The sequence below is a fragment of the Zootoca vivipara genome, chromosome 4 (genome assembly GCF_965207765.1).
Source record: "Zootoca vivipara chromosome 4, rZooViv2.hap1.1, whole genome shotgun sequence".
Lineage (NCBI taxonomy): Eukaryota > Metazoa > Chordata > Lepidosauria > Squamata > Lacertidae > Zootoca > Zootoca vivipara.
Window position 1 is genome coordinate 82,186,725 of NC_142587.1, and position 20,272 is coordinate 82,206,996.

The 20,272-nt window shown below is 43.9% G+C and overlaps 1 protein-coding gene across 1 annotated transcript in view; it reads left to right on the forward strand.

Moving 5' to 3' along the window:
- The window catches only part of ARHGAP20 (Rho GTPase activating protein 20), an 80,326-nt gene extending 62,672 nt beyond the window's left edge, over nt 1-17,654 (forward strand). Inside the window, exons 8-15 of the mRNA XM_035116227.3 lie at nt 357-423; nt 3,448-3,636; nt 12,399-12,544; nt 12,716-12,877; nt 14,105-14,214; nt 14,596-14,785; nt 16,788-16,902; nt 17,320-17,654. Of these exons, the coding sequence (XP_034972118.3) occupies nt 357-423; nt 3,448-3,636; nt 12,399-12,544; nt 12,716-12,877; nt 14,105-14,214; nt 14,596-14,785; nt 16,788-16,902; nt 17,320-17,579 (1,239 nt within the window). The 3' untranslated portion in view covers nt 17,580-17,654. The remainder of the gene's footprint in view (nt 1-356; nt 424-3,447; nt 3,637-12,398; nt 12,545-12,715; nt 12,878-14,104; nt 14,215-14,595; nt 14,786-16,787; nt 16,903-17,319) is intronic.
- Nucleotides 17,655-20,272: the final 2,618 nt, after the last annotated feature.

Sequence of the window (20,272 nt, forward strand, 5' to 3'; positions counted from 1 at the left end):
CTGCATGGTCTGCAGGCCACAGAAGTGAACCCTGCAATGCAGGATTTTATGGTGCAAGACATGTATTTTAAAGAATACCAAGAGCCATGGGGATCCCATCAAATACATCTTTCTTTCCTTCACCTATGTAGTACCTTGCATAAAATACCCCATCTCCTAATACCACTCAGCTGCATATTTCCATACTCCTGGGAGCAGGAAACCACAAAGCATAGTACCAGTTTCTGTGACTGCCCTGTATAATAGGAGCTGCCTTAACTGTGGAATTGCATTTCTTTATTTTAGTTTTATTTGGTTTTCTTCAATATAGAATTACAACAACAAATTGCAATACCTGTGTGGTTGTGTTTTTAAAGGGCTCTGAAAAAGAATATCAGCTTTGGGTGAATTCTGGTAGAGAAGATGCTCCATATCCCCTTATTGGTAAGTTTCTGTTTTAGTTCCTTTTCTATCCTGTCCCCTCCTCAGGGCTTATGAGCACATGTTGTTGTCGTTTAGTCATGTCCAACTCTTCATGATCCCATGGACCAGAGCACGCCAGGGACTCCTGTCTTCTACTGCCTCCCACAGTTTGGTCAGACTCATGTTGGTAGCTTCAAGAACACTGTCCAACCATCTCATCCTCTGTTGTCCCCTTCTCCTTGTGCCCTCCATCTTTCCCAACATCAGGGTCTTTTCCAGGGAGTCTTCTCTTCTCATGAGGTGGCCAAAGTATTGGAGCCTCAGCTTCAGGATCTTTCCTTCCAGTGAGCACTCAGGGCTGATTTCCTTCAGAATGGAGAGGTTTGATCTTCTTGCAGTCCATGGGACTCTCAAGAGTCTCCTCCAGCACCATAATTCAAAAGCATCAATTCTTCAGTGATCAGTCTTCTTTATGGTCCAGCTCTCACTTCCATACATCACTACTGGGAAAACCATAGCTTTAACTATACGGACCTTTGTCGGCAAGGTGACGTCTCTGCTTTTTATGAGCACATAGCAACAGCCAAAAAGCAAGCAACACACACACACACACACACACACAAGACCAAAAGGAAACCCAATCCTTACTTGCACAAGTTTGGTTGTGGTGAGCCAGCAATTCTTATGGTGTTCTCCATTTGGGAGTTCAAATATGAAATATTAAAAAATATGCATCAGTCCATTAAAGTTCCTTTGGGAGGGTGGCTAGTCCTTTTCAGCCGAAGATGACAACCAACTTACATGAGGCACAGGCCTATGGATGGTAATGCAGGTCTAGATCCACTTCTTTGTTTCTGCAGACTGGGTAAGTAAAAATGTCTAGGGTGGTGGTGTGTTTGCCAGTACATCATTAATGATAAATAACTGACCAATGAAATCCAAGCATCCCACCCTTGCAGTTAAGAGCTGTTGTAGTTACAGGCTCTTAATAATAGTAGTACTGCTATATTACTGGACATTTTAATCAAGAAAGATACCCATTTATCTTCTTAGATTCTGCACGTAGTCTTAATTCTATATCTGTTGGTGCAAAATATCAGGAACAGTCTTGAAAAGCAGATGGAAGGATGTTGAGTTCACAGAGTCTCTTCCCCTGAAAGTTAGAACATAATTGTCTCTTATTAAAACCGTGCCAGATACTAAAGTGATACTCCTTTTTTTACATTCCCCCAGAAGCTTACCCAGAGCCCTGTTTCCATCTCTACTTGACTTGCAGTGGGAGTTGCACAGATGCAGATCAGAAGCCAAATTGGTGGCCCTTGTTACTTCAGCTTTGTTCTCTTGACTCCCATTTCACCCACAAACAGATTTCCGGTTTCATAGCTTCCAAGTACATTTTAAACGATTAATCCTCTGCAACATTTCACAGAAGTTATCAAGCGCACTAGAGGCTATTCCAGCATTAGACAGGATGTGTTTGAATTAATTTTGGAATATCTCCTTTTTCCTTTTGGAGCCATAAAGTGCCTCGGCTGTTCATATTTGTTGTGATCTGAAATGTACTTCTCTGTGCAACTCAGCAGTGGCCAGACAGATGCACCTGGAAGCTCCCAAGCAGCCTCACAACCACCCTCACTTGTTTGTCTGCATGGTGGTTCCATTTGGCTACCATGGCTAGTGGCAGTTGACAGATCTATACTCAGATCCAGCCCAAGGCAGTGTAGTGTAATGGCTAAACATTGGGCTAGGACTCAGAAGATCCAGGTTCATATCCCCACTCAGCGATGAAGTGCGCTGGGTGGTGTTGGGTCAGTCATGTTTTCTCAACCTGGCCTACCATAGTTTTTGTGAGGGTGAAGGTCTATGTATGGCACCTTAATTTCCTTGGAGAAAAGGTGAGGTGGAAATGTAATTTAGAGGAAGGGCTTTTTTTCAGCCTGAACTTGCCAGAAATCAGTTTGGGCACCTCTCAGGTGGGCACCATTGCCACCATAAAAGAATAAGGGAAGATGTTCAAATTGAGGTCCAGCACCTCTTTTTCTAGTAAACTAGCACTATTTAAATGTAATGAAACATTTGGGTGCCTGGGGAAACAGACAAGATGGCATTCCTCACCTTTCCCAATTCCAGATGCAGAAGTTTATAGGACTGCCAGTTAGATATTATTTCAGCACTGGCCGTGGAACAATGACCTCTATTGCACCTGAGGGCAGCACCTTGTCTTAAGGGCACAAGAAGCTCTTGTGGTGGGAAAGATGAAAGTAAATGGGCAAAAGAAGCTAAACTAAGAACTTGTGGAAGAGCTTCAGATATTTAAATAGTAGAAAGACTGTGAAGTTGGATGTAGAACCTGGTGCCTTTCAGATGTGGCTCAGCTCCCAACTCCCTCCAGCCCCAGCCAGTATGACCCCAGTTTCCCCATCTCTGCAGCAAAGGATAAGGAGCCCTATGTTGAAGCTTCATCTGGTCAACTGGGCCACCAGAAACACATCCTTTGGCAAAATGCACATGTATGGGGCATTTCATTTCCCTCTATTTCTGATGTTTAGGCTTATGCAGCCAAAGCAGGCTTGGGAGAACCCTGAAGTTTGCCAAAGTAGGGGAAATAAATATTTAGGTAAACCTTAAAGGCTTGGGACCCAAAGCAGCCCAAGGAGGGTTGAGTGTGTTCAGTGCCCATGCAATGGTGACTGACTATTTAGGGCAGGAGAGTGAAAACCAGGAATACAGTGGAGGAGAGGGAACCCTAACCTGGAGGCATGCCAGGCTGCAGCAGTCTAAAATCAGGCGAGTACCAAACTGCTAGCTAAGGTTTCGGGAAATGAGGGAGAACAGATATTGAGGCTTATCAGAAGAAACATTGCACGGAGATCATAGTGTAGTGTATGTCAAGTGGAGTGCATTTATTACGAGGGTGTGTGTCTTCTTTCTTTGTTTGTTTTTAAAGAGATAATAAATATCATTGCAGCATCCTTGGGAGGTGCTCATTCGTTGCCTGACCGCCACTCGGTGAAAATTAAACCCTCTTCCTCTTTCTTTGATAAGGACACGAATATCCATTCGGAATTAAAATGAGCCACATTCGCGACACTTTGCCTCAGACCCAGGAATCAAAGGACTGCGTCTGCCCTCTGGAAGTTCAGGAGGCCATCCTAATCGAGCAGCTGCCCCGTGAGCGCCAGTGCCAGTTTGTAATCAAGCCAAGGCGCCTGGCCACTGGGCATGAGCTGAATGGTGAGTCTCTCTGCTTACAGAAGCTTCGTTCAGAGAACATTTGTCAGATTAACTCTGTGTGGTAACGAGCCAGCATCCATCCTGGACAATGGGCAAAAGGAAGCACAGGGGCATGCTAGACAGGGAGTCATGCCAAACAAACTTCTTACTCCAGGGTTAGGAGAAGGTAGGGTGTTTTAATAATTCTTCTCTTATTAGACCAAAGCTTACTTGAAGCCAGCCAAAGCTCGCAAGGAAATGGCCAGATTTCTTCATTATAGAGTCTGTGCTTGTGAATGACTAGAGCTTTTGTTCAAAGCAATCATACTTCAGCTTCAGAAGGCCTCCTCGGCTTAAAGAGAGAACACATTGGGTCTAGTTGCCCCCTTTTCCACTGTTTTTTCCATAAGTGAACATTTCTCAAGGCTTACCTGAATGGTTTATCAGTACTTTTGCAATTTATTTATATACTATCAATTCACATTTTGGTCTCCTCTTGAGGGCCTTGGGGAAGTAACAATACTTAAAAATGAGGGGGTGGGGGGGGTGGACTGCACATTTGAACTCTCTCATTGCAGTGTTGCATCAAAGGTTGTGGCTTCTGGAACCTCTTTTTTGTGAGTTGAGGAACTCCTGAACATTTGCAGAGGAGCTCCTGTGTGTGTCACAGAGGATTCTGGAAGGTGGTCTGGGATGCCCATGCAGTTCCCATGGGATTCCTGTTGATCTTTTCACTGTTACTTCCTATGACTTTGGCCTATAGGAGGGAATGGGCTTCTGTTGAGAACTGCGCTCCCTCAGATCTAAGCTGTCAAGGGCTGCCTACAGACTGTGGCCAGAGCCAGAGCCAGTGATGAATGCAGTCACTCACTTAGCCCCCCCCCCACACACTTCTTTCCTTTCTCCTCTTTCAGTCATAGTGGAGAAGCTTGTTTGCTAGCTGAAATGCTAGATAAGCTTCCAGTTATGAATTTGGTGGGTGGGGCAGTCTGGATGAGACGCTGGTTCCCATCCAGGGCCTGTTTATAATCTTGTAGAAGAGGCTGCTGAACCAGCCAAAACAGTTCCTTTGTTAAGCTTTGGTTGGCCAGTTACATACAGGTATTTACTATATCCAAAGAGGTGGCTCTGTTGCCATAGAGATGAATGGGTGGACCATTTCCCATTTCACCTGACTGGATGCTACAATCATTTTAGGATGGAGAACAACAGGACTGGGGGGGGGGGCTGTGCGAGAGAGAGTTGTGTGTATAAGAATTTGGCTGAAACTGAAAGCTGGGGACACAGAAGCATGTCTTGCTTTGTGCTGATCCCAAACTGTGGCTGCAGGGACTTTCCTGGAAACCTGGTGGGGAAGCAAGATCTGTTGGGGTGTTGACGCTGCGAGCTCCTTCAGCCTGTGCTCAGGTTGTGTATGTGGGTAAATGAAACCATATATCCTAAAGACACCACCATCTCCACTGACCATAATTCCATGGAAATTGAACCCTGGGTAAGCACAGGCACCTCAGCACTTTCTTGCTTGGAGATTGGGGTTGCACGCAACAATACATAGAAGATGGTTACAGGTAGGTAGCCGTGTTGGTCTGGATCGAAGTAAAATAAAAAAATTTCCTTCAGTAGCACCTTAAAGACCAACTAAGTTTTTATTTTGTTAGAAGTCTGAAGAAGTGTGCATGCACACGAAAGCTCATACCAAAATAAAAACTTAGTTGGTCTTTAAGGTGCTACTGAAGGAATTTTTTTTATTTTAATACATAGAAGACTTTGCCTACTGTTTTCAGGACTACAGCTTTGCATTGTTTTTGTGTAACAGAATGTAATGCCACTATCTAATGTAAGCAAGTGCATTATGGCATAGCTGTTCCAGTCACAGAATACACCTGCCTCCTCTGCCCTCCTGCCCAGGCTCCTTGCCACATGGTTTGCTATTTCTGAAGCAACTTTGCAAGTATAATGGACATGTTTATGCTCTTACCCATCACAGTCAGCAAAATGCTCCAAGTTCATTGACCAGGCCACCCTACTTGTGAAAGTGGAAGTAATTTCCAAATTTAGCTTCTCTTATGACCTCTACAAAGATCTCTTTTTAGATTCTCTTATTTATTTTGTTTGGGGTGGTGATAATTTCCACATTCAAGCTTCATATAATGCTTCTCTGAAGCTCCAGTATCTCTGTTGCCACTTTGTTCTTCTGTATTCATCAGGAGTTTGTTCTCTGTTCTCTGCGGAGTTATTTGGCAACAGAAGCACCCCCTTGTGGTTATTCAGTGCCACAATAAGAAGCATGCTCAGTAAACCCTACTGGACGTGCATATATTCATTTTTTCTTGAAACAATGATTCCTAGAAACTTAAGAATCTGAGCAAAGCATCTGAAACTCCCGGCTTTGTTGCTTTGTGAAGTGGTTGTATATCTTTGCTATCTTTAGCCCCTTCCTTAGAGGAAACAACAATTTTTAAAAGTTAGCAGTCCAGAATAGTCTGTTGCTGCATCAATGCTGCAGATGTTGATCTGATACACACACACACACACACACACACACACACACACACACATATATATATATATATATATATATATATATATATATATATATATAAACACAAACTTCAGTAGGAGGCTATATAGAAGTGGGTTGTTATTTTTAAAAATGTTAGTGCAGATGTCTTTGGCTTTTGATACAGAACCTGACCTTCCTTTGTCTCATTGTACTTCCTTTTGGACATCTTTTCTGCCTGCTGACAGCTGCCCAGGCTTTCCAGAATCCACCAGCAGCGTGAAATAAGTTTGCATAGGAATTAGATTGACAGTTGCTTCCAAAATGGATGTGCATTGCCTTGCAAGGCAGACATATTGCATCTCTGTTTTTTGACACAGTCAACTGACCAAGTCACAACTTGAGTACAAAAATATATCCAAACCATTCTGTGTAAAAGAAGCCTTTCCTTTTTGAGCAGGTTTCCACCCCTGCCCCCAATATTCATAGGCAGATGTCCCAACATTCACTTATCCACACAGTGTCTTATATTGATACTGCTAACAATAAATGTGATGTATTTTATCACTGCAGAGGGTCTGCCCTTCAAGAATTTACCATATTTTTCCATCTATAAGACACCCCCATGTGTAAGACGACCCCTATTTTGGGGGGCTTTGATTTAAGAAAATGGGGGGAGATGGCCCCTGTGTATAAGACGCCCCCAAATTTTGGACTTTATTTTTTTTGGGGGGAAGCTAGTCTTATACACAGAAAAATACAGTATATAGCCGTCTCTTATAAGGCAACTGAGCATTGTCATTTGGTCTCAAAGTAACTGAAGAAACACTGAAGTCTGCTGCACCAGTAGAACTATAGTGTTGGATACAACCCAGTATTTTTGGATCGATTTCATGCCAATTACATTGATGCAAATTACATTTGTCTTCTCTTGCCTACACGGCTCCCCCATTCTCTTCCAGGCACAATTCAAATACTGGTTTTAACTTATGAAGTGCTAAGCAGCTGCAACCCAGCACTCCTCCATATCGCTCACATAGGAAAGGGGTTGAAAATGAAACAGCCCAGATCATAATGCTGCTATACATATCTAGAGTATCTGCCTAATGCAACCATTTTGAAAATCAGCAGGGTCTTCGTGAACTTGGGGTTACGTCAACTGCTTCTGGTTCCAAGAAGATAACTGCTACTGCTGTTCTCCCCTCTGGCTACCGTGTTTCTCATATTATAAGACACGTCTTATATTTATTTTTTCCTCAAAAAAACACACTATGGCTTATTTTCAAGGGATGTCTTATTTTTTCCCTCCTCCTCCTGCCGCGGCCGGCATTGCTGCTGCGCCTATCACTATGTCTTATTTTCGGGGTATGGCTTATATTCCTTGAATGCTTAAAAATCCTGCTATGGCTTATTTTATGGGTATGTCTTAAAATATGAGAAACAGGGTAGCTGCCATGGTAACACAGAGGGTGCAGCTGGCTGCTGAGTCTGGAGGCCTTAGGCTCCAGAAAGGTGATTGCTGACACTGTCACCCAGTGCAGCATCAGATTCCTGAATGGTTAAGTTTCTAGATCTCATGGTTTGGAAAGACAATTAAGCAAAGAACTCCTACTCCAGAATTTGCTTTCAAAAGCAAGCCAAGCAGTGACAGTTTTCACCAGGCTGCCATGCAGTTGGCATTGTTTTCATTTTCACATCATTGAATGTTTTGTGGAAAGAACTCGCCAGCCAAACAAGTTTATAACAAGCTTTAAAACAAAGTACATTTTTCAGTCAAGTGCTGCTGACTTTTTTTAAAAAAATTCTTAATTTTCTTTTCTCTTATTACAAATATACTTATAACATACAGCTTATATAAACATCTCTCCCCCCCCCCTTTTGATTTCCCTCGACTTCCATTTCTGATTTATTAACCTCATTAATATAATCTGCTATTTTCTACAAATACCATATTTTTCCTTTTGTTACATTACCTATTCCCTATCCATAAAATTGTGAAAGTTTATTTAAATCCTACCATCAGATCAATATTCTTTTTTTTGTTTCTGCAAATATAATATAAAAGGTTCCCACTCTTTTTCAAAATCCCTATTGTCCTTTTCTTGAAGTCTGTGTGTCAGCTCCGCGTAGCTCATCAGTTTTTCTTGCCATTGTTCTTTTGTTGGAATTTCTCCAGTCTTCCAATTCTGTGCTAGCAATATTCTTGCCGCTGCCACATACATAAATAATGTCCTTTTCTCTTTTGGCAAGTCTTGCCCTAAAATACCCAACAGGCTTCTGGTTGTTTAGCAAAAGTTTTAAACATTTTTTTTAATTCATTGTAAATCATTTCCCAATATACCTTAACTCTTTTACAGTCCCACCACATATGATAAAAAGTCCCTTCAACCTCTTTACATCTCCAACATTCCCCCTGTTCATTGGCTAGTTCATTGGTCAGATATACCATCTATACATCATTTTCATATAATTTTCCCTTAGCAATATACAATCCGTAAATTTCAGATTTACTTTCTAAAGTTTTGTCCAATCTTCAAATTGTATATTGTGGCCTATGTCTTGTGCCCATTTAATCATTACTGATTTCACTTCTTCTTTTGTTTCCCATTCCAAAAGGATATTATACATTTTCTTTAATAATTTTGATTTTTCTTCTATTACCTCCTTTTGGAATTTAGAAACCATGTATGAAAAGCCTTTTTTGTTATCCTCTTAAAAAATATCTTTTAGGTGCCTATGATGCAACCAACTTTGAAGACGTTCCTTTATTTCCTCACTAGCTGACCCGGCCACGCGTTGCTGTGGTTCTTTCCTGTGATCCCCACCCACCCTGTCACGATCCATGACGTATCCTGCCCCTCCTCCCTCCACCCCGGCTCATCCCTGTGTTTCCGTAGGATACCCTTCCCTCTGTTGTCCCTGGGGAGTGTTGGCCCCTCCCCCCTGTATCTCCATACCTTGGCCCCCACCCTTCGAAAAGGACTATTTCCCAGCATGCACTTTTTGTCTGAACCCTCTGTTGTTCCTGGGGAGTGTTGGCCCCTACCCCCGGTATCTTCCTGCATTGGCCCCCGTCATTGGAGGAGTTGTCAGTTTCTGGGTTCTATTTCCCAGTATTTACTTTTGTCTGAGCCCTCTGTTGTCCCCTCCCCCCTGTATCTCCATACATTGGCCCCTGCGAACGAATCGTGAACATTTCTATATATTTAGATTAAGAATAGGGGATGATGATGTGCCCTGGGACCCAGATAACTACTTAAAGAATCCCAACCGGGGGGGGGGAATCAAATAGCGAAGCCCCATAGCCCCGTAGCAACAGACAGGCCCAGACAGAAGGAGGGGGGGGTCATATGGGCCACTTGGGGCGGGCCTCCGAATCTAAAGGGGGCCTCGGTCAGCATATTCACAATCAGTAAAATGAGAAAAGTAACAAAAGGGTTTTTAAAAGGGCCACATTATCTACCTGGCCCGGGCAAGGGGAAGGTAGGGGATTGTAAATGGGGTGGGGGGTGGCCACTGCAAATATCTGAGGGCTTAAACTGGGGAGAGAAAGTGAATGGTTTTTTTAAAAAAACAACACAGAGGCTTACAATCAGTTGTTTCTCCTAAAATAAGACATACCCATAAAATAAGCCATAGCAGGATGTCTAAGCATTTGTGCAATATAAGCCATACCCCAAAAATAAGACATCATTATAGGCACAGTTCTGGAGGGCCCCAAGGAAGAGGCAAGGCTGGACGCGTAATAAAAAATAAGGCATCCCTTGAAAATAAGCCAATGTGGGGTTTTTTAAGGAATAATAAATATAAGACGGTGTCTTATTTTTGGATAAACATGGCAAAGCCTAAGTTAAAAGGGGCACGACTGCCCTTACTTAAAATGGCCGCCGGAGCCTCGCATGTGACACAACGCCCACTAAATTATAAAGCGAAAACCCCTTGCTGTGCCCCCAAGTGCGTGTTAGGAGAAATGATGAATGACTGCCTAATGCTGCCAGGCGTTTATTAATGCAGCCGCAGGGAGAGGCTTTGGGCTTGGGGTGGAATAGCTGTTTTGGTGGTTGCAAGGCCTCCTGTTTTACAGGATCTCGTGGCAGAGGCGGGGTTTGTGGGTGTGGTGTGTTGATGTGCCTAATCCCTGTGACTGGCCCCATGTGTCCCGATCCATAATCTATTCAGTTTCCGCCCCCCCTCCATGACCGGCGTATCTCAGGACGTTTTGAAGGATGGTACTTATTTTTGTCTTGTGGATTTTTTTGGGGGGGGGTTAGTGGTGCTAAATTGTAAAGTAAAAACCCCTTGCTGTGCCCCCAAGTGCGTTGATGTGTGTTATCTCCCCCCCCACCCTACGTCAGCCCATGACCTATTTGGGCTCCTCCTCCCCCCACCTCCCACCCAGGGCTCCATTTGGGATAGTATTTAATGGGCTGTAGACCTGAGGCCTAGTATGTAAAATGGAGCCAAGGCCTCCTGTTTTACAGGATCTCGTGGCAGAGGCGGGGTTTGTGGGTGTGGTGTGTTGTTGTGGCTTATCCCTGTGACTGGCCCCATGTGTCCCGATCCATGATCTATTCAGTTCCCCCCCCCATGACCGGTGTGATAGTGTTGCTAAATGGTAAAGTAAAAAACCCTTGCCGTGCAGGGGCCTACATAAATCAAAGGCTGTGCTGTGGCCTGTGCCACCCCCCCCCAAGGCAGGCCCCAACCTCCACTTGGCAATGTTGGTTTTTTGGTGGGGTTTTTTTGGGGGGTAGTGGTGCTAAATGGTAAAGTAAAAACCCCTTGCCATGCCCCCAAGTGTGTTGTTGTGGGTTCCCCCCCCCCCGGCCTGTCAGGGGCCTACATTAAACAAAGGCCTAATGGCCGCCTTGGGGGATTTTCAGTTGCTTGGTTGATGATGATGTCATTTGGTTTATGGGTGTGGCTTAGATTTCACAGGAAGGGAGGGGGTGGAGGAGGGTACTATGCCACTTGAGGGCACTGTTTGACTTGGTGGAAAAGCAGGTCTGTACCTGGGCAGGTGTGCGATTTGAGGGATTTTTGCCCCCAACAACGCTCTAGTGGCCTGGATCGTTGTGTCAAAATTTCAGGACGATCGGTCAAGCGGTTACGGAGAAAAGTGGCAAACGGGATTTCACGATTTTTACATTTATATATATAGATAGATATTCTTTCAATTCTAGTTTCCCTTCCTGTTCTACTAACAATTCTCTCTATGTTGGCCAGTCTCCCTTTTTTCCAGTGCTTTTAGTGATAATGCCTCAATAGGTGATAACCACCAAGGTGTTTTGGGTTCTAATAGTTCTTTGTATTTGTCCCATACCTTGAACAACGCTCTTCTTAAGTGCTGCTGACTTTTAAGCTTTTAGCTAAAAGTATTCCTCCCACTCCCATAGTTAAAGCAAACTTCTGTAATTACATGCTGTACAACAAAAACAATTTCCCCCTGCCTGAAATCATATTGCATGATTAATATTTTGCTGTATAACATGGCCAGGGATGGGGAACCGTTTTGGTTCTAATGATCTCACTGCCATTTTTTATCATTATAATATTTATTTATTTGATGGGTTTCTAGTCTGCCTTTTAGATGATAATACACTCCCAAGATGGTGGCTTTGACAGATGGAAGGGCTTGTGGCTAGAGCTGGAGGAGGTACATGCGTTTGAAATTCTGCGCACTATCAGAACTTTAAAGCTTCAATCAGCAGCGGTTGCCTTTTTGTACAATTACATTGGACATAAGTAGACTTTCTGTGCTCCTTCCCCTTATGAAGGGAAAGCAACATGGGGGAATACAAAAACTACCTGCGCCTGCAAAAGTTTCGGGGTGGTCATATGCTTTCCTACTGAAATATCATAACTATTCATGCCACAAATATTTGAGGTAGTGGGGTTGATCCCACTTGTATTGCACTACCCCCCAACAGTAATATTGTTGTAGCACTGGGGAAGTACCATATAGCAGAATAAAGCTGAATAAAACCAATCCTAATGCAATATTTTTGTGTCAAGAGCATGTTGCAGAATGTAGCTGCAAAATACCCATCTGGAGGAGGCCTTAGTGAGCTGGATTTTTAAAATATGCCCTTCATCATTTGAATGCAGCTATCACTAAACCCGGTTCTAGGAATTCCTCTTAAAACCATGTACGTTACCCTATAGTGCGGATGCCAAACGGAAGACGGTTGGTTCATCACAGCCACTAAAGAGAAGGAAATAAATGATATGACATGAATTTGTGTGGTGTAGTGTAACAAGAAACCTCTTTCTTTCCTTGCAGAGTGTAGCCAAAAGCCACTTAAAAGGAAAAGATCCACTATAAACTGGGCCTTCTGGCGGGGTGCAGAACCTCCTCCTTCCCCAACTTCTGCCCAAGGGAAGCTGTTTGGACACCCTCTGCCAGAAAAGCTGCCCAAGCCTATCTTGGTAAGTATCCCATACATTCAGTGACTAGTGACCAAACTTCAGTAGAATCCCTTTGGGGTGTTTTTGAGATTATCTATGACGACTCATTTTACATATGTGAAAAAGAAGACGTGTCCTGGAAAAACAGGGCATATGGCAACCCTAATATATATATTTCTTTTTCTTTAACAGGACATGCTTTCTTTCCTGAACCAAGAGGGGCCTTTCACTGAGGGCATTTTCCGACGTTCTGCAAGTGCAAAATCTTGCAGAGAGCTGAAGGAGAAGCTTGATTCGGGAGCTGAAGTGAACTTACTCAGCGAGTCCATTTTGGTGATAGCTTCTGTGCTTAAGGTAGACAGGCATTTGTCCTCCCCCATCCCCTCTGCCACCCTCTAGGATTTATGTTATGGATTCCGTAGCCTAGTATGTTAAGAGCTGCCTTTCTTTCTTTCTTTCTTTCTTTTTGAACCAAGTTAGATTTCCAAAATAGTCATCTGTGTTGATCTTATCAACAACTGGATTATGGGCATTCTTGAACTATTTTTCGACTCAAGAATAGGATTTCCTCTGGGCAGCCAATTCAGATCTGCTCTTCTTACTCTCCTCTATGGGCAGGTCCAAAGTACAGGGATGGGAGGCCAGGACGGTAAAGAAATTCCTGCCCGGTCTTGTGATTTTACAGGGCTTTAAAAAAAGAAAAGAAACCTTGTTAGGAATTTTAAAATAAAATGTAACATCTTAGTAAGGAGAGAGAGAGAAATCGTAGATCCTTCTGATGGCTTTCAGGGTGTTCTATAATGGAATGTGGTGGTGTCTAGATTAAGCTGGGATAACTGGGGCCACAGGATAACTTCAGAGTGGGATAGGTTTCAAAATGCAGGTGCTTGATGCCAAACACCTGCTGATGGATGAAAGAAGGAATAGCCACCACGACACACTCCAGATGTTGTGGGTTCCAACTCCCATCATCCCTGGCCATGCTGGAGTGCACCACGTTGGTCACCCTTTCTTTAATACATAAGGAGATGTTTTATTTGCTCCTTTGGAATTTTGCCCTTCTTCCAAGGAGCTCAAAGGGGCTATCCGAATAAATTTGTGTAGTAAGCCTCGGAGGTTGGTTGGGCTAAGAGGTGCTGAACTGCATAGGGCTACCCTGTCTGTGTTGGACTTTGAGACAACATTTTGTTTGTTATTCTGCACTGGCCGATAACAGATTAATTTTTTCAGTCTCAAACCAGTGAAGGCGCTGTTGCACTCATGCCCTGCTCATGAGCTTCCAATAGGAATCTGGTTGACCGCTGTGGAAGCAGAATGCTGGGCTAGACAGACCTGTCTAGCAGGACTCTTCTTAGCATTATGAAGTAATTAGCTACTGTTTCATTTACTCTGTGAGAAATGATTCAAATCCATCCATAGCAATTGAAATGGTTCAGACAGGACCAAAATTGTTTAATGATGCACTAGTAGACAATCTTATGCTCTACAGGGATTTTGTTCCAGCAATTCCATGGCTTACTTCTTATGAAACAGTCCCCCACAAATTGTTGCTCATCCATACTTTTATTCCTTCTTCCTCAGGATTTTTTGCGTAATATCCCAGGCAGCGTTTTCTCATCCCAGCTCTGTGATCAGTGGGTTTCCTTAATGGATGAAGGGAACGATGAAGAGAAGATAAAAAGCATCCACAGGTAGAATTGTTTGTGTAACCTCCTGTGCTGCTTCCAAAAATGAATACCCAGAAAAAAGCAGAATGTTTGAGATGCAGTTCTTGTTGCAGGCAAGCTTATAGATTTAGATTTGATTGTTCAGCATTCCATTTTGGTACCCTGGTCAATATTCTCACCTGTTCATGGCATGCAGTAAAGTAGATATACAGTGCAGATCTCTGTGCTTTAAAATAGAACGTGGGGAGATTTATTTACTTTGTGGATTTCCACTTACCATGAAGTGGGCTCCAGATTGGCATAGCTAGGAGGCTAGGCTGGGGAATGGCAGAAGGAAGAGTCTTGAGTGTAATTTTTGCAAACAGTCTTGTGTTCTAAAGAGTTGTGCGTTTTGTGTGTTGCTAGGCTAATGGAACAACTACCTGGAGCCAATGTGATGCTGCTGCGTTACCTGTTTGGAGTCCTACACAGCATAGAAAGGCAGTCTGAAGACAACAAGATGACTGCGTTCAATTTAGCAGTGTGCATTGGACCCAGCTTACTCTGGCTACCAGCTGCCACAAACTCTTGGACTGAAGAAGAATTCACCATGAAAGTAGGCTAAGAAACAGTTCTGCTTAGAGGTTCCCATAAAGTGGCAGAAGGGCCATTTAGTCTGCCTTAAAATTAAGCTATTTGCTGTGTTGGCAGGGCAACCTTAGTGAGTTCAGACCCAAATCCCTTGCTCCTGATTTTCCCCAGCTTTTTAAGCTCCAGAGTTTACATCTTTCCACCATTATATTACCTGTTTTACTTTCCCTACTTCATTGGTCTTGCTCTGTGCACCTGGCCTAAAAGCTGGTGAGATGCGTTACTTGGGAGGAGGTGGTGAGGAACATCATAAGTTTCTAACCTAGTACCATAGCATATCCTGTTCCTTCTTCAGAGATTGCCTCTAGAGCCAGGTGTCATATGCAGCTGCTTTTGAAGAAACAGATGAGCCTGTGAGCAGTATTCAGCTAAGTTTTACACAGGGTAGACCCATGGAAATTAATGGACCTCACTTAAATACGTACATTAATTTCAGTGGGTCTACTCTGAGTAAACCTTGGTTGACTACTAACCTGTATTACTGAGACGGTAAAGATTTGTGATGAGCCAAAATGATCCTTCCAACCTTTGTACTGGGAAGGCACAGTTGCAAGATGGGAGGTGGGATGCAAATTGTGGTGAAGAGTTTGCCTCACTCCTGGTGCCATTTGCACTACCTGCTTGCTTGGAGTAATTTCTTCAGTGTACTTCCTAGTTTCTTCTACCCAGAAGACACTAGTGTGAGGACAAGAAATGTAACTGCATGGCTCAGATTGAGGTCAGGAATAGGAAGTAATGCTTTCTGCCTTCTGCCTGGAATCACCTTTGGAGGTGCAACTAGGAAGCACTGAACAAAAAGCCTTCTCCACCCAGCCACCCCTGGCAGCAGCAAGGAACACAACCGGCACCAGAAGCAGCAGAAATATGTGGGCAGGGGTACAGCTTCAGGAAATCTTACCTCCACCACGACACTGACCACCCCCAAGCACCCAGGTTCAAGGTGCTGTTGTAACAAAGAGGACAAAAGCTATGCACATTTCTTTTTAATGTCTCTGTTAGAGACAGGAAGCTAAAATGGATTATTCATTAACTTTCAGACCACTTTTGTATGGTTAACAGAATCAAGTAGTAAACTTCTGTCTCGACTATAGCCAGTGAGAGTTTGCTTGTGTGAATATCCCCCCCCCCACACAAAAAGGAATCAACATTTTTGTAGAAAGCTTTATTTGAAGAAGAGAGAAAGATGTTTCCCCCCTCTGTGCAGAGAGTTTTTGTTTGTTTGTGGACAAGTAGTCAAATGTGCAGCTTCCAGTGTGCAGCTTTTGAAGTGTTTTAATTTAAAAAAAGAAGAAGAGGGGGGATCAAATTATTTTGTTGAATGCATGCATTTGCCTGAAGCTGGTGGTGGCTCCTGTGCTGTTTTGTCAAAAAAAATGAATAAATGTTATTTTTGTTAACTGAAAAGACACAGAAGTTAGCTAGGTGCTATTAAAATCAAGAGCACCAGTCATCCCACCCTGCTTTCCATATGTGTCCAATAACTCTTATAGGGCACTTTCAGATTCCAGTCCAGTCTTTGGGAGGCAGCCTAGAACAAACAGGTTGAACTAGGAGGATTTGTGTGGGAGGAAAAGAACTGGCACAGAAATGAGAGCACACAACAGATGACAGGAGGCAGGCAGGCAAGGGAAATGTTCTAGCGCTAAGCAGAAGAGGAAGGCGTTGTGGAAAGAGCCCGTTCTGTGCCAAGGAAACAGCAGGGACTGGAAGGAAGGCTCATATGCTTTAAAAAGTTCATGCTAACACATGTATATGCTTTCTGTAAAAGAAGCATTTGCATAAGTGCACCTTTGTCCATAGCATACAACCCCAGAAATAAAAACGATGTGCTACAGAATGTGATATACAGAATGTGATAATGGGAGGAACAAGAGGAACTTCGTAAGGGTGGACCTGCCAAGAGAGGGCCAAGTTGGAGCTTTGTAATAAACTATGTGGTCTTCACAGCTACCTTTCTTTGCTTGCAGGCTTCTGTCCTCATAGAGTTTATGATTCAAAATGGAAGGAGGATTTTTGGGGATGAAATTAATTACATCTTTGCAGCCATGATGCCCCAAAATGACAACCAAGAAGATAGTTCAGGTAAAAGAAACTTTAAAAAAAAAGTAAAGTGGGGAGAGAGTGAGATTATATAGCATTTTGACTTGGACTCCATAGGAAGCCTGTTTGACATCTTCTCCATAGTGGTTGTAATACATACTCCAGGTCACAGTATGGTACAGGGAAGTGGGCAATGTGTGGTCTGGAGGCAAGGCTCATGAGATCAAATCTCATAAAGCTGACTGAGCAGCCTGCAGCAAGTCCACTCTCCTCTGTCTCCGTTTTGAACCATCACAGGATGGCTGTGAGAATGACCAAATTTAGATTAAAGAATGGTAAAATACGTTGCCCGTTGCAAAACAGTGGATAAAATTTTGCTTATGTTTTAATTTAGCAATGTTGCTTTTGGTGGAGTGAGTGACACCTGAGTATACTGACACCTATTTCATCCTCTTTCAGATCTCTCTTCTGTTCGTCTGCATGACTCTTCGTCCGAGAGTTTGGAAAATGAATTGAATGACTGCGCAAACCTCAATAAAAAAGAGGAGGGGAGCAAAGAGGTGGTGTCCCTGAGTGACATAGATTTGGACCTGCTGGAAGCAGAGGACCCCCAAATCCGCTGCACCTCATCAGGAGAGCACTCTGAAAGTGAGTCTGGGTATTCATCAACACCCATTTCTGATGCTCTCGAACCGCCTTCTCCCACCACCTCCACTTAAGTTGAATATTTGCTCAAGGGTGAGCTTATCATCACTGGGCACTTCCCCTTCAGGGTCTTCAGTGAGTTCTCAAGATAGTGTTGAAAACTCATTTAAGACCCTGAAGGGGGAAGAGCCCAGGGATGATAAGCTCACCCTTGAGCAAATAAGTGGCGGTGGTGGGAGAAGGCGGTTCGATGCATCTCTCTTTTCACTGCTATGGCTTTCTGGATCATCTTTGCCCATATCAATCCCCATAACCCTATGAGCGGGCTTCCACCACAAATCTCCATCAGGAGAGTACTCTGATGCATCTACAGATGCATCAGAGTGCTCTCCTGATGGAGATTCGTGGCAGTTTTTTTTTGGGGGGGGTGTCCTCTGCTACCGGTGGGTCCAAATCAGTGTCACTCAGGGTTAACATGGAGTCCCTACTCTTGTTCTCTTGATCTCGTTTTTAAGATGCATTAGAGTGCTCTCCTGATGGAGATTTGTGGCGGATTGGGGGGCGTCATTGATGGAAACTTAAATGAAACTCTGCCTGAGTTAAGGAAATCCACTGATCACAGAGCTGGGATGAGAAATACAAGGAACTCTGCTCATTTCACTGCTATGGCAAATATTCATTGTAAGTGGAGGTGGTAAAATACACAATCAAGAGGAAAGGATATATCATTTTCTTCAGCAAAAAAAGGACATACCCAGACTCTCTTTCAGAGTGTTCTCTTGATGAGGTGCAGCAGATTTGGGGGTTCTCTGCTTCCGCATTATGTCACCATGGCAATCCAAGAGTCATAAAGGCAAAATGCCACAGACTTTCCCACACTTTCTTGGATCAGGGGTTGGCTCTTTCCCTGGCTTGCGTGAAGAAAGTCTGGAGTGGCCTCCTCGCAAAAGCCCTGCTAGTCTCCACCCCAGCATGTGGCTAAAAAGCAGAGCCTCCATCATGAAAAGAGAAAAGGAACTGTCCCATTAAAATAACCTAGGAGTCACAAGCGTATCCTTTGGATGCCAGGAAATTGTTCTTCTGAGGGAGCTGGGCATCTCAGCAGCCTTTCCTTTAGACACTTATCCTGTTAATTTTAAGGCAGAGTTTTGGTCAGTCTGGGCTCCATAGCTATGGTGTCATATTGCTCTTTCGAAGCTCCAAGGCGTTTGGTCCAATGGAAGTCAAGGATAAGTGTCTCTTCAAAAAAGGGAAAGAGCCTCCAAGCAGGAAGAGTCCAATTTTTCATGGTGGAAAACCACATAGTTTATTACAAAGCTCCAACTGGGCCCTCCCTTGGTAGGTCCACTCTCAAGGAGTTCCTCTTGTTCCTCCCATTATCACATTCTGTATATCACATCTGCCTTAAGAGAAACTCTTGATTCTACAGCACTTGCAAATAATTATACATTGCAAATAATTATACATGTGCTTGCTATTCAGTTTGATACATTCCTGTACATTCTAAACATTTGTTTTAAGGCGGTTTCACTCTTAAGGCAGAGTTTCATTTACGTTTCCATCAATGACCCATTGACAATCAGTGCTGAAGACAGCGCCTGGCTCGGCTCTATGTTCAGCACTTAGATTAAGGGAGGAAGGTTGCCTTTTAGGGGAAGGGGGAAATGAAGAGCTCTCTTCCTCTTCCTCTTCCTTGCTTTGCTCAGCCAAAAGCTCCAAGGCATATGGCCCACTCTGAAAACAAGTCTCTGTGCTTCACACCAGGCTATGCATCTACACCAGGGGTCCCCAGACTTACCGGGCTTCGGGCCGGTGCCCGCCGCGCCGACCGCGCAGCGGGCCGGAGGGCAGGGGAGTGTGCGCGCAGCGGGCCGGAGGGTGGGGGAGTGCGCGCCCGTGCGCATGCGCACATGCACACGGTCGGAAAAAAAACGCCGAAAATCGCTTGTGCGCATGCGTGTGGGCCTCCCCCGACCCGGAAGTGCATCGGAAATGACCTCTTCTGGGTCGGGAGAGGCCCATACGCATGCGCACAAAGGATTTTCGGCGATTTTTTGCCGATTTTGAAGATCGCCACTGCGCCGTGCGCTGTAAGAGCGGGCGGCGGCAGCGGGCGGCGGCGGTCGTCGCGGGCCGGATTGGGAGGCCAATTGTGCCGCATCCGGCCCGGGGGCCGTAGTTTGGGGACCCCTGATCTACACCCATCTCTGATCGATTGAACTGCCTTCCCTTGCCACCTCCACTTATTTGCTCAAGGGTGAGCTTATTATCCCTGGGCACTTCCCCTTCAGGGTCTTCAATGCATCTACACCCATCTCAGATGGATTGAAGACTCCATCTCTCTCTTCACTGCTATGGCAATTATTCAATGTAAGTGGAGGTGGTAAAATGCACAATCAAGAGGAAAGGAGAAGTCCTTTTCTTCAGCAAAAAAAAGGACATTTTTAATTGAAGCATAAATCATGCCCTCCTATAACTTACAACTCCCAAGTTTCGTGTGCATCTCCTTATTGTGTTTAATTTGGATATTACATTTTTCTTTCCCTTGTGAATTGTATTTAGGATTGTATAATATATATTGATAAAACTTTGCTATTGTATATGTTCTGAAATAAATGTGTATTTTTGTACTTGCAAAAAACGCTGCTAACTTTTTGGGTGGTTTGGGCTCTGGTGGTGATGTGTATTCATTGAGTAGTGTATTTTGAAATACCTGTAAATATAACATTTTTGCCATAAAGCTGCTGGGATGAAAACTGCTGGGCAA